The 12,801-nt window shown below is 37.1% G+C and overlaps 1 protein-coding gene across 3 annotated transcripts in view; it reads left to right on the top strand.

The window, feature by feature from the left end:
- The window catches only part of CUNH15orf41 (chromosome unknown C15orf41 homolog), a 125,362-nt gene extending 113,764 nt beyond the window's left edge, over positions 1–11,598 (top strand). For all 3 annotated transcript variants that reach the window (XM_027709034.1, XM_027709049.1, XM_027709058.1), the window contains 2 exons: positions 8,743–8,893; positions 9,737–11,598. In XM_027709034.1, coding sequence (XP_027564835.1) covers positions 8,743–8,878 — 136 coding nt within the window. In that variant the 3' untranslated portion in view covers positions 8,879–8,893; positions 9,737–11,598. The remainder of the gene's footprint in view (positions 1–8,742; positions 8,894–9,736) is intronic.
- The last annotated feature ends 1,203 nt before the right edge of the window (positions 11,599–12,801 follow it).

The raw sequence follows: 12,801 nt of genomic DNA, 5'->3' as shown, positions 1-12,801 counted from the left end.
TGGCTGCCTGGACTTCAATCTGACAGTACTCAAAAGCTTTTCTTATGTTTTCTGTCACCCAGGATAAGAGGTAGTTTTCAGCCAAGCATTCCTTTGGGAAGGCTGCTGTGAGTTAAACAAAATGTTTGAAATAACCTCAGTAACTCTTCAACAACTTAAAATGTGCAGAATAAAACAGTAGGAGCCTTGCATCGGCAGTCTCTAGAGAGAGAACTAATGACATAAGGTTTTCTAAGGGAGACTAAGTAACAAGCAAGTACCTTAGGAAGCACCATTCTTTGCCTGGATTTAATCAGAAAGCAATGCTTTCAGCAACAATATGTGGAATAGTTCTGCAATGCAAACAACCGTCTTTCTTCCCTGTTTTTTCAAAAGACAGAAACATTCTTGCAGTGTCTTAACCGGTAAATACAAGTAACACAAAATAGAAGCAGCATAGCTTTAGTAAGCTAGTCCTCAAATTGCGTGTTGTAAGATGGAAGTGTTGCTGCTTTGAACAGGAACACATTAATGGACTTGTAAAACAGTGGACAATAAAACAATGTTCTAACTCTGTATTATGAAAGACAAATATGTAGATGCCACACCTAATACAGAATAGAATATTAGACTTTCTCCATCAGAATGGAATTTATGAAGCTTCTGAAAAAGAAGATGTAGAACATTTTTCTTATATTGTGCCTGTCAGATTTGAGATTTTTTTTGGTTGAGCTTCTTGTGGTTAGTTATGACCATCATCCAGGGTACCTGAAGTCACTTTGCCCTGTATTGAGATGGTTAACTGATGTAGAATCCTTGTATTTCTAGGAATCTTGGACCTATCTCCAAAGTAACAAGTAAGGTACGGGAACACTACCTATCATCTCTTTTAGAAAGATACAGGAATTATTTTCCCAGGCAGCCAAAATGCATTGTTTTCCAAGATGCATACCGAAGTGATCCCATCTAAAGCCAGAAGAAGCCAACAGTGTGCACTTACAACTGAGAAGACCAACCACATCCTGGGCTGCATCCAAAGCAGTGTGGCCAGCAGGGTGAGGGAGGGCATTCTACCCCTCTACTCTGCCCTTGTGAGATCCCACCTGGAGTACTGCATCCAGCTCTGGGAGCCCCAGCACAAGAGAGATGTGGACCTGTTAGACCGAGTCCAGAGGAGGGCCAGGAAGATAGACAGAGGGATGGAGCACCTCTCCTATGAGGACAGCTTGAGACAGCTGGGGTTGTTAAGCTTGGAGAAGAGAAGGCTCTGGGGAGACTTCATTGCAGCCTTCCAGTATCTAAAAGGAGGTTATAAAAAGGAGAGAGAGGCACTTTTTGTACAGGTAGATAGTGACAGGACAAGAGGCACCAGTTTTAAACTGAAAGAGGGCATGTTTAGATGAGATGTTAGGAAGAAATTCTTTATTCAGAGGGTGGTGAGGCATTGGAACAGGTTGCCTAGAGAGGTTGTGGATGCCCCAACCCTGGAAGTGTTCAAGGCCAGGTTGGATGAGGCCCTAAGCAACCTGACCTAGTGTTTGGCATCCCTGCCCACAGCAGGGGGCTTGGAACTAGATGATTTTTAAGATCCCTTCCAACCCAAATCATTATATGATTCTTAAGATAAAACTTTGGCCATTATTTCCATGAAGCAGGCCAGCAGTATGAAGATCAACAATTTCTTTTCTGAAATGTTGATGTGAGTTAATTAATCATGTTGATTTTAAGTACATCAACCCAATTCTGCAGTGCAGGCATAGGGTCACCTTATAGTCTGTCTTCACAGCACATATTCTTACAATCTGATGTACAAAGAATGCATCACCTGATTTTGAACATGCTGAGACTGGAAGTAAAAAAGTGTTTTACGTTAAGTACTCACAGGCACTTTGAGAGTTGAGCATCTGGAATACTGCTAACAGACAACAAAATATTTCAGTAGAAGTTAGGACATGAACCAACAAAACCTGAGAGATTCAAAGTTTACTAAAGACTCTCTTCTGTTAATGAAAAGCTGCCTTGAGCCAGTATGTGTTTTCTTTCTCACTTATTGCATCAGTCTTCGCTTAGAAAGCCTTGATCCTTGTAAATCGCTGCAACCTCAATGTTATTTAATCATAGTTTTTAGACGTTAATTTCCATGAGAACTGTATTAAAAAAAAAGCCTAACTTGTCATTGAGGATTATAAAAATCCTTTCTTTGCCTGGAGAACAGTACTCAGATCTGAATGAATAAGTGCAAGTGAAGAATGTGTTTCGACAGTTTGTTTATTAAAAATGTATTATGCAGCTAAAAGTTGTATTGTATTTATAATATTTTAATGACAGTGACTTGCAGAGTTTCTGGTGCAGTCTATTAATATGCATTTAAAAACTGTGCTATGCAAAATTCTGAAATATTTTAAATGCTCCCTTATGTCCACATAAATATCACTTGATTTGTTTGTATTTCTCCAAATGCCAAAAGCAATTAAATCATATTATAAGCCTGATGAAATACTGCTATTTGATTGAAGCCTTAACAGTCTCATTGCAGAGATAAAAAGACAGCTAGTGTAAGAAAAAGCTCATTAAGATTTAATCATATCCAAGTGAGGTGTAACTATAGAGAAAGAGACCTGATATTTGTTTCCATCCACCATTTTTTTCTCCTGACACCTCTAACTTCCACATCAACTACATGTAACATCAGTATCTGGCATTCATGGAAATGCCTACATTTCTCAGCCCAAAAGAAATTCCCACTTTTGAGTCACAACCTCCTTGGAAATGGGAGTCTCATAGAATATTAATAGACTTTGATTTTTTTACTTGTCTTCAGTAAAAACAAGACTTCCCCCAACTACTGTGGTAACATCAAAGCTTAAAGCAGATTAGGTTTTACTTGCTTCATTTTACCTTAAGCAGCATAAACTGGATGCCTGGATCCTTGAAACATTATGCTAACTTCTGTGTGTGAGGCTTGATCTAGTGCTTGTTAGTACCATGGACAAATTTTGTATTATCTTAAAAGTGTGTTATCAGAACTTAGTAAACTTTCTTGAACCACATTTGCAAGGAAATTTATTTTTGTGCAGTTGCTACTGCAGGAAGGCAGTGGTAAGTAGCTTAAGGGAGTTGGGCACAAAAATAAAGCAAAAACTATAATTCAGTTACTTGATTTTAATAAGTACTGGGGGCTTTTTTTCCTTTCTTTCAACCAGATTTGGTGAAGTCAGAGTAATACGGTGCTGTGTGTGTGTCACTGGATCACAAAAGCGTGTGGCGGGTTTGAAAACTGACAGGGATAATAAAGCCCCACCGTTACCTTTAAATTGCATTGCGAGTTTTTAAAATGCACTATCTTCATACACAAGTGCCTGTATTCAATTTTAGAACTCTGTATAAATGAACAGTAGAAAAAATATCTTGTTGTAAACTATTCTGAATTAAGATTTTAGTAGGTGTTTAAGGGGAAAATTTCTTGCTAATCGAAATAAGTTTCTGAGTAGCGGCTGATAAATGTTTGCCAACATACATAATGCTGTGTCATCAGCAGTAGTAAACTAGTCTAGATGTAAGGAAGTTGGCTCACTGATGCCAATTGACCTTACTTGAAAATGTGGTCTGTGGTTGTTGCCTACAAGCCTAGTTCTGCCAATTTCTAAATTTCCTCCACTAACACAAATGAGACTTCTACACTAAAATACAGTTGAGAGTCCTTAAACAGTAAATGTATTAGATATTATAGGAGGGGTTAATTATTTTATCTTCAGGGTTTATTAGTGCTACAAGTAAAACCTGTTTGCTCACAGCTGTGATTCTGAAGAACCATGTTAAATTGACTTAGAATGTAATAATTTATTTGTGAACTTTTGTAACTCCCCTTCCCCAGGAAATAAATGGTGATATGCAAATGGTAATGCTCTGATTTGCTTCATATTTAAAAAGAAAATCAAGAAAACAAAGCCAGGTTTTTAGCTGACATTGAAAAGTGAGGGAGACCAGAATGCAGTCCTTCAAAGACACATTCAGTTCTGACCTTCGTAATTAAAATCACCAACCAGGTAGACTGTTATGCTTTCATAACATTAATACTTGGCTTAATCTGTTTGATAAAATATTTCTATAAATGCATGCATATTAGAAATAATAATTTTTATGCCAGCATTTTATTATGAGAGTCTCTTGGAATTCAAATTATTTACATTATGCTGAGATGCGTAAAACCCATCTGTAACAAATAAACTAAGTGAAGTGAACATTTGTATAAAAACAATTGCAAGTTGTTTTACATTTCTCTTCAGTATCAAGCAGTGTGTTGAAAATGCATTTTTTATAAAACCACATGCAAGGCTTTTTGATGGTGAAAAAATGGCCTCACAATAGCCACATGTTTAGGCAAATCCTTAGAAGCTAGTATGGACCCCACACAGACATTCCAGAAGAAAAGATGTTACTATAAAGTAGTTTTTCTTGAAGTGAAGTAGAATATGGGTGAGCCTACTAGGCCACTTTGATAAATAAATGTCTTCTTTCTATTCTAGCATGAAACTGGTTCAACTGGAGGGCAAGTTAAATCCAGATTCGCATTTTACTTTGTTGTTTTCTGTCCCCTTTTTTTTTTTAATGGTTCCTTGTTTGGTTTGTTGTTGTCGTTGGTGGTGGTGGCGGTGCTTTTTCTTAACACAAATAGCCATTTGGCTTTGGGTTATCTGATTTTTACCTTCCTGGCTTTTCAGTATATCTCTGTGAAACTCTTTTCCAAGACAAAACCCAGTGTCCCAGGATTATTGGCGTACTTCTTTAACTATGGATTTCTTTCAAAATTTGTGTCATTAAACCAGTACAAGAGTGCCTCTGAACAATCTGAAATTAGTGCAACCCTGACTTATTTAGAGCAAATAGTATGGTCAGATGTAAATTTTATTTAAAGAACTTGTTGAGCCTGCAACTATATTTAGCTGTACTCAAACTGTATTTTACTATCACCGTCATCTATCTCAAATGCTTTGGTTGATTCTTTGGAAGACACTGTCTTCTGCCTTTAGAGCTTAGACTAAATTTAGTCTTCTATATCAAGCCTAAATCAGGCCTAAACTAATTTGCAAGTTTTTGTAATCCTGCTCTGGTCTTGCCGTGCCTTGGGGTCATAAACCTCCCTACCTCCCTTTTGGCACTTCTGGTACTCAGACCCCAAGTACAGCTAAGTCGGCTTGGGCTGCCTTGTAGTCACAACTTCTAATGTCAAAGCTAGACAATGAATAAACCAGGATTTATATAATGGTAGCTACCTAGTTATTGGTTGATTTTTAGGTAAACTGATGCAACCTGTGTGGACAACTTTCACTTGCTATGTTGATTATGTTCTGAAGGAAGCTTGCCTCTGTATTTACTGTTTATTCTATTTTGGCTGCATGGAATTAACCAAACCTTAGTTACTTAGATTTCTTTTCAGCTTTAAGAAAAAATTCCTTATAAAAGTAAAGTTTTAAAAGCACTAGTTTCACTGAAATAGCTGAATCTACAGTTTTGTATAACATTTGGATATATTCCTTCACACCTAGGCTTTTCAGGCTAAGAACTAAAGAAAGACAAGGGAGGAAAAATAAAAGTTAGGTACATTCTCAGGAATTTATTCAGTTTTTCTGAGCAAGAAGAAAACGCATAGGAGTCCAGTAGTTTATTACATTCTAAGGTAGATTTTCAGTTTAAGCTTAAACTATCTCCAATGTGTCTTTCCTATGAAATAACCTAGCCTATCTTGTGTCTATATTACGTTTTAGAACCAATTGGTACATTCAAAGTTTTTCTCTCCTCCTCGGAGCTAATGGATGTGTCCCCTTTCCATAGCAATACCAAGTGAGCATTCTGTTATTTATAAGTTCATTCTCGTGTGGAAACCACGGTTATTCACTAGCTTGTTAAATGTTACAAGTGATGCAAGAAGTCATTTTGTTGCCTGACTTTCAATCATCATGCTATCATATCCACACTTTGGAAGGAGTCGAATTAAAAAGGATAGTTCTTACTTTAAGTTACCCTTCCCTACCTCATCCGTTTTCACAAAAAGGTTAAATGTCGTTTCAAATTAAGGCAGCAGTAATTAACCAGTGGCATTGTTTGTGATTTGGCAACTCTGGGCTTTAATGAGAGAGAAATTAGCACTTAGCAGCAGGAGTTCCTGATAGTCAGTGGCAAATGCTAATGTGCCAACAAGTTAATTTTGGTCTTAAGTAGCGCACTTAAGTGCTTTTAAACAAAAGTATGGTGTGTTTTTTCGTGTGACCGTACAGGAGTTGTGTGTTATAGAGCTATAATAGAAGGAATGACACAATAGAGTTGAAAAAAGTGCAACCTAGGCAGCACAGGGCAAACAGTTTTGCTATGACACCGCAGTCAAAAGCAGGATTGATGGATATTTTCATGCTAAAGATGTACTTGCTCCTGCCATTAACAATCTATAGATGTTCTTGTATATAAATTTTATTACCAAATTTGGCATTTCTGAACGTAATTTTTAAAGTGCATCAAAAATTGTGCTTAAGCAGAGGTGATTTGCTAAAAAGACTTAAATTAGCCTTTTGAGTTGTCTCAAAATAGTAATTTTATTTAAAATTACGGTTTCAAGAAATAACTTAAGAAATTACTTAAGCACAGTGCCACATGCATTTTACAATGAATGGGGGATTCAAACTGCCACACACTCCCTTCAAAACTTGGGTGAGCAGCTGCCAATTAGCATAAGGATTTTACCTGGCACACGTGCTCCTAATCAGTAACTGCTTGCATACATTTCATAGCTTCTGCCTTGCACAAAGCAGCCCATTAGAAATTTAAGGTCTGCTCCCTATGTAGCGGGGATTTTTGCTTTTAAAATAACTTTGGTTAGTACATAAGTACATCCCCACCCAATTATCCCATTTCTATGTTTGCTTGATGCGGGAACAGACACACAGTCTGTGAAATAACAAAAGTAAGGGTCCATCCAGCATCAGCAAACTGCTGTCTCTCACTAGAGGCTGAGAGCATCAGTCCTTGGCCTCATCTGCCATTGGCCCCTTGCTCCTGCTAGGCTATCTGGCCTCCCCAGTACATGAGGTTCTGCATGTCTTGGCCTCACATTAACTTGATCAAAGGACAATATCCTTAGAGACAGTAGAGGCTGAAGTTGTTGGCCAGCCAGAGAAAACTTAGGAATTGTGTGCAGGCAGCATTATCCTTCCACATTAGCCACTTTTTAGTCTGAACTGTATTTATTGCCAAACGTGTAAGAATGTGTTATCTAGTGTAGCCAGATTTGTCAGAGTTTTAACCTTTCAGCTTTCAAATATCATCTTCCAGCTGCAAACAGCACATTTGCCATTGTGGCCTCAGCTGCGCTTAGGGGTTATTTACTCTGCCACTGAACTGTGGCCAATTCGAGGGTGAAGAATAGTAGCCATAGACAATGTTACAACACTCTGGAGCAGTTTCAGGCAAAAGACTCCCGTATCTAATTGAAACTGCAGTAGGAAACCACCAAGGTTTCTTTTTCCTTTGATGCCTATTCCATTAAATAAGCACATCAAATAGAGTTTTCCCCCGACTGCTGGAAAGAAACCACCTTCATGAAGCCAGTCTGGCACTACCCCTGGCTTTGAGTGCTTGTATTTTCTGCTCAGGGGAAATTTAGGTTACCATGGCTCCTCTCATCACATTTTTATTATAATTAAACATTAACAAAAATTGTCTACCATATTGGTTGAGTCCTGAGCATGGCTTTGCATATAAACCATTACATGACATTCTATTGAACTTTTTCTTGTACAGACGGTATCTAACAGCTCATCCTGCACTGTTGGTTTTGGCAAGTTCAGTACAGCATATAATAAATCAAGGAAGAAAAAGCTTTTTGGCCTAATGTTGTACAGACTGCTGTAATGTTAGACTGCAGAAAGCAGTTCTGTTTTTAGACATCCTTTTACTAACCCAACATTCATAATTTATGATTCCACTGTAAAATTCCTGCAACACTACACCAGAAGTAGTGCTGCCCTTTAATTAAGTGCTCTCAGTAGGAAAAACGTGAAACTGATGTGCAAAACATATCACAGTACACAGTGATTGATAGTGATTACTTCTTTATGAACCCAGCCTGAAGGTCTGAACTTCCTGATGGGTAAAATAGTCCATGGGGCTACTTCCTGAGTTTGCCTAGTGGGGATCAGTCAGAGTTAGCAATATCTGAGGAATTCTTGAGGCACATTTCAGAGACGTTACAGCACAAACTTTCTGTTTCTTCTGAATTGTGCTTAATGTTAATAATTGCCTGAATAATAGCTCATTGTAGAGATTATATTTTAAGGATTCGTTGTTATCTTCATGGATTATCATTTGCATGAACTGAGATGTGCTAAAACTCTTGTGTTTTTAATGTCTACACCCCCAAATCTAAAAAAGCTGAGTACATGGGAAGAGACATTTCCATATATATCAAAGTTATTGAATACTATTTAATACATAGCTATTTTTTGCTGATACGTGCAAAGTGTTCAAAGGAGAAAAAAAAGACTGATATGAATTGTTTGAGTGTCTAAATAGCATTTTTATTCATGGAATCAGGTATTATTGACATCTATCAATTGAACATGAGTTGAAATTTGAAAATTAAATGGAGGTCAAATACTCTCTCCAATTTTGCAGTGAAATTAACAGATTTACTTCTATTGGAATCACAGAGGTGGGAAATTAAGGTTCCCCTAACACAATCACATAAGTTCATTTTTCTTTTTTGCTTGATAGATTTGGCCCTGGATTAGTCATCTACTGGTATGGATTTATTGAAGAGCTGGACTGCCATCGTGAGCGTGGTATCCTGCTAAAAGACTGCTTTCCTACTGACATTGTGACTCTGCGACACAGCATGGCTCAACACTGATGTTGGGAGGAAGAGGTAAATCCAGAAGCAATTTTACTTTCCTGCAGTGTAAACTAATGGCAGCATCTGCCCTGAACTTCAGATGAACTCCTGCTGCCCGCCCTTATGCTACTGCCGCTTTACACAAACTTATCAAGAGTTTCTGTTTTGCTTCAGACCTCTGTTGTGATCAGCCAAAAAAGACAGACACAACCCACTCACTATCAGCAGTTCTGCCTCTGTCAAACAGCTAGTTTCTAAATACTCTAATCTTCCTTCCGTATGGTTTCTTCTAGCATTCGAAACAAAGACAAAAATGCACAGGCTGAAAGGTGGAGCTTTCGGTTCTTACCCCGTTACAGAGTCATCTTTAAGTGCTTTTTATGGTTTCACTCACAAGTTTATTCAGTGCTAGTGATGTGACTCAGACACCTATGGTGACAGGGAAATCTGGTAAAGACTGTTGTTTTGGGGCTTAAAACAATATAATGCAAAGCTTGTAAAGCCCAAGTGGTAAGACAGGATCATGACTGTTACAGTAAATAGCCAGATTTTGAGAGAATAATTGGTATATGTGTTTCATCACTATCTCATTGTTAAAATGAACAATGGAATACCAAGTTAAAAGTTAGAAAATAATCTAAGTTAGAGGATTTTTATGGGGGGTGAAAGTGAAGAGCACAGATTTTATTTTATGTATATAAGCCTGTGAAGTTTGGGGTTAGTTTTTGGGGGGATTTTAACAAGTATTTTAATATTTTAATGATTCAGAAATAACTTGTGTTTTGTCTTTTCCACTCCCCCACCCCTAGGGAATCTCTACCTAGGAATTTTTCTCTTAACTGACTTTAAGGAAGAAATCTGTCTTGACCCCTGTAGGTACTGTAGCATGCAATTTTCTAGCATTCTGAAGTCTGAAAGAACAACATTCAGGAGTTCTCTGTGTGGGTTATTTCTGAAAAAGTTTACCATCCTGGTGTTCAAGAAGAAGAATTAAAAAAAAAAAAAAAGATGAAACAGTGCTTCATGCTGAATTGGTTCTACAAGACAAATAAAACACAAATGGACAGAAGTTTCCTGTGTACTTGTTTTCTTGTAAGAGTCTTGCTTTTTTCTTGTTGTAACCACCAAGATCAGAAGTACGTTGAGGTGGGTGTTAGCCCTTCTTGAAGTTTTGAGTTCAGTCTCTTCTGTTTCCATCCACATCACCACTCAGGTTTGTGCTCTCAGTTAGATGCTTTTTAATGACAGCAGCTTATTGGTTTTGACAGACTTCAATACTCTTGTCTTTGCTGACTGGTATTCAGGAACAGACAATGTATTTTAAAAAGTTAATGAGAGTTTTGCCTATATGCTCATCATGTTCAGATTTTCAGAGAAGCAGAGGTATGGATTCTGTTGTAGAATTAAAGGTGGGAGAACAGTCTCCCTAAAGCACAAGCTGATAACCTTTTCCAGAAGGAAAGGGTCTTTAAAACATTACAATGCATATACGTCACCATTTTTTAGTTGAAGTGATACTTTGTGTGCCTGTATGATTTCAAAAATCACATGCAGACTTTTTACAGTCTTGACTTGAGTTAAAAAAACATTAATCCTGTTCAGAAATTTGTCAGCTATAGTTTTCAGGTGCATACACAGTGTTTTGATTTTTAATTTTTAATTCTCACCTTAACACTTCCTGATAAGTTTCAGACAGGAATTTATCATTTTGACTAATCTTTCATTTTCAGGAAAAAAACTCTTTTAGTCTTCCTGTACTCTGTCTCTTGCTGCAGAGATAAGCTAGTATAGCTCCATTACAGTGAGTTGTTGTTATATAGAGATATTTTCCTGGGTTTGAATGTGTTACAGTGAAAAGATTTATTTAAAAAAAAATATTCAAACACCTGTTATTCATTTATGTTCAAATGTTTAAGGTATTGTGCTGATCTTATTTTATCTGACCAGCTTTAAGGATCTGGCCATAAAGATACACAGAAGCTGCATTTAGGGTGTTGCTGCCCCTGGGACTTCTAACTGTGGTTTTGGTTGGTGGCATATGTAAAATTAGGAAGAGAATGAAAAAGAAGAAATAACAGAATATTATCATACTAGAAAATTCAGAAGTAATGGTTGTCTGAGTGAAATGGGTTTTAAAGGCAAACTGAATTTGTTTTAGCTACTGCATATGCTTTCTGTTGTATGAAATAATTTAAATCAGCTTTTACATGATGCACTAATGCTGCTTTTTCTTTTTGAATAAATTAAATTTATCTGCACAGATGTTGAAAATTCTGCTCAACCTCCATCAAAGCTTTGCTTTATTTGTTCTTATGTTAAACAAATTTATGTGGAGACACACAGATAAATCAGGTTAGGCTTATATTTGTTTATTTATTCCTCTACTTAATGCTGTGACATAACAGGTTGGAAAGCAGTACAGCTGTCTTTAATCAAAGCTTTAACCTCACCTTCATATATTGCCCACTTTAGGAATCTTTGTATTAGAATGAGGATGAAATAAGCCACAAAAGTGTATGTATTGTACAAATTCCATTACATGCTATCAAAAAAGCTTTGCCACCACGAAAACTATGCTGTGTCACTATTTTAAATGATGAAGGCAAAAATAGTAAAAAAAATTAGGACTATTTTGTTATTCCTACTTGTGTATTATATAATCCTTTGGATATTTTCTCTGTTTATCAGGTGTAAACATCAACTTTAATATTAAAGAGGAGAAACTGCTCTTTGTGAGATTTTTGTTGGGTTTGTTTTCTTAAACAATGCTGTAGTCATTAGAACCTTAACATTAAAGCCAAATTCAATTTTATGGGGTATTTTGTAGAGTGTGCTAATGAATTATACCAAGGCAGAAAACAGAAGTGTGCATAAAATTGAATGATGTTCTCACTGGCATACACAGACTTGCCAAGCATCTGCTCTTACAGGCACTGTAATAAGGCCTGTTCTGAGCCTTAGGAATTGATGAAATTGTGTCGAACAGGGAAGTAAAACTTCCTTATACAGGAGTAACAGCACAAGAGTGGGTCACACACTCTAGTATAAGAAGAAAGTGGTTTGGGTTTTTTACTGTTCCTGTATTCTGGAGACATATTATTACTATGAGTTTAATGATCTTTCCCTAAAGACAGCTCAGAGCAGAATAAAACTTATGATCTAAAGCTGAAGAAAAGGGACCCAATGTCTTACTTCGTTACATTAATAGTACTGGTAGTTCATGAATAATGTTCTTCCTGTTTTGTTATATTGGCTCATTCAAAAAGTCATACTTTTCTGTTATTTGCTTTTGGATTTCTCCACCATCTAGACTATTACAGAAGACTATTCATGCCTCTTTCGATTTGCCTTTAAATCCTCTCCTTTTAATTTTCCATCTTAGTTTAACCATTTCCCATTTATTTATTCAGTATCCTCCCATTTTCTCACATGTCCCATTTGAAAATTCTGTCCTGTGTTTTCTACTGCCTGCTTCTGTTGCTATTACTACATCTGAAGAGTGCTGTTTCCAGTTCTGTATGCCTTTGGATTGACCAACCATCTCAGGCGGTTTTGTTCTTACTCTCATTTAAATAGCAGCCTTAAATGGCAGGGAGACTGCCCTCAAATTACCACATGGCTTGGTATTGTGGAAGTATTGTGATGCCCTTCTTCATTCTCTTGGTTTGAAACGTAGGTTATTTCTGCAGGCTAGGACTGTTCACCAGGCAAACAGTAGTGCAGAATAATCACTCACCCTGTATTGAGAGTACAGTTGCACGAAGGACTAAGTTAGGAGTGCATTTGTGCTACTGGAAAGTAGGCATATGCAATATTAGGAATTTAGCTATCACACCAGTCTCTTTCATTAAGGACACTTCCTTTCTGCAAGTTTGTGCAGTACTTCTTCAAGGAGATTTGTTGAAGTCAAAGGTTTAGCTTTCCTCCTGTGCCAAAATCTA

This window comes from Neopelma chrysocephalum, unplaced genomic scaffold, assembly GCF_003984885.1.
Source record: "Neopelma chrysocephalum unplaced genomic scaffold, ASM398488v2 Primary Assembly neopelma1_24, whole genome shotgun sequence".
Classification (NCBI taxonomy): Eukaryota; Metazoa; Chordata; class Aves; order Passeriformes; family Pipridae; genus Neopelma; species Neopelma chrysocephalum.
This window is presented reverse-complemented; position numbering and strand designations above follow the sequence as displayed.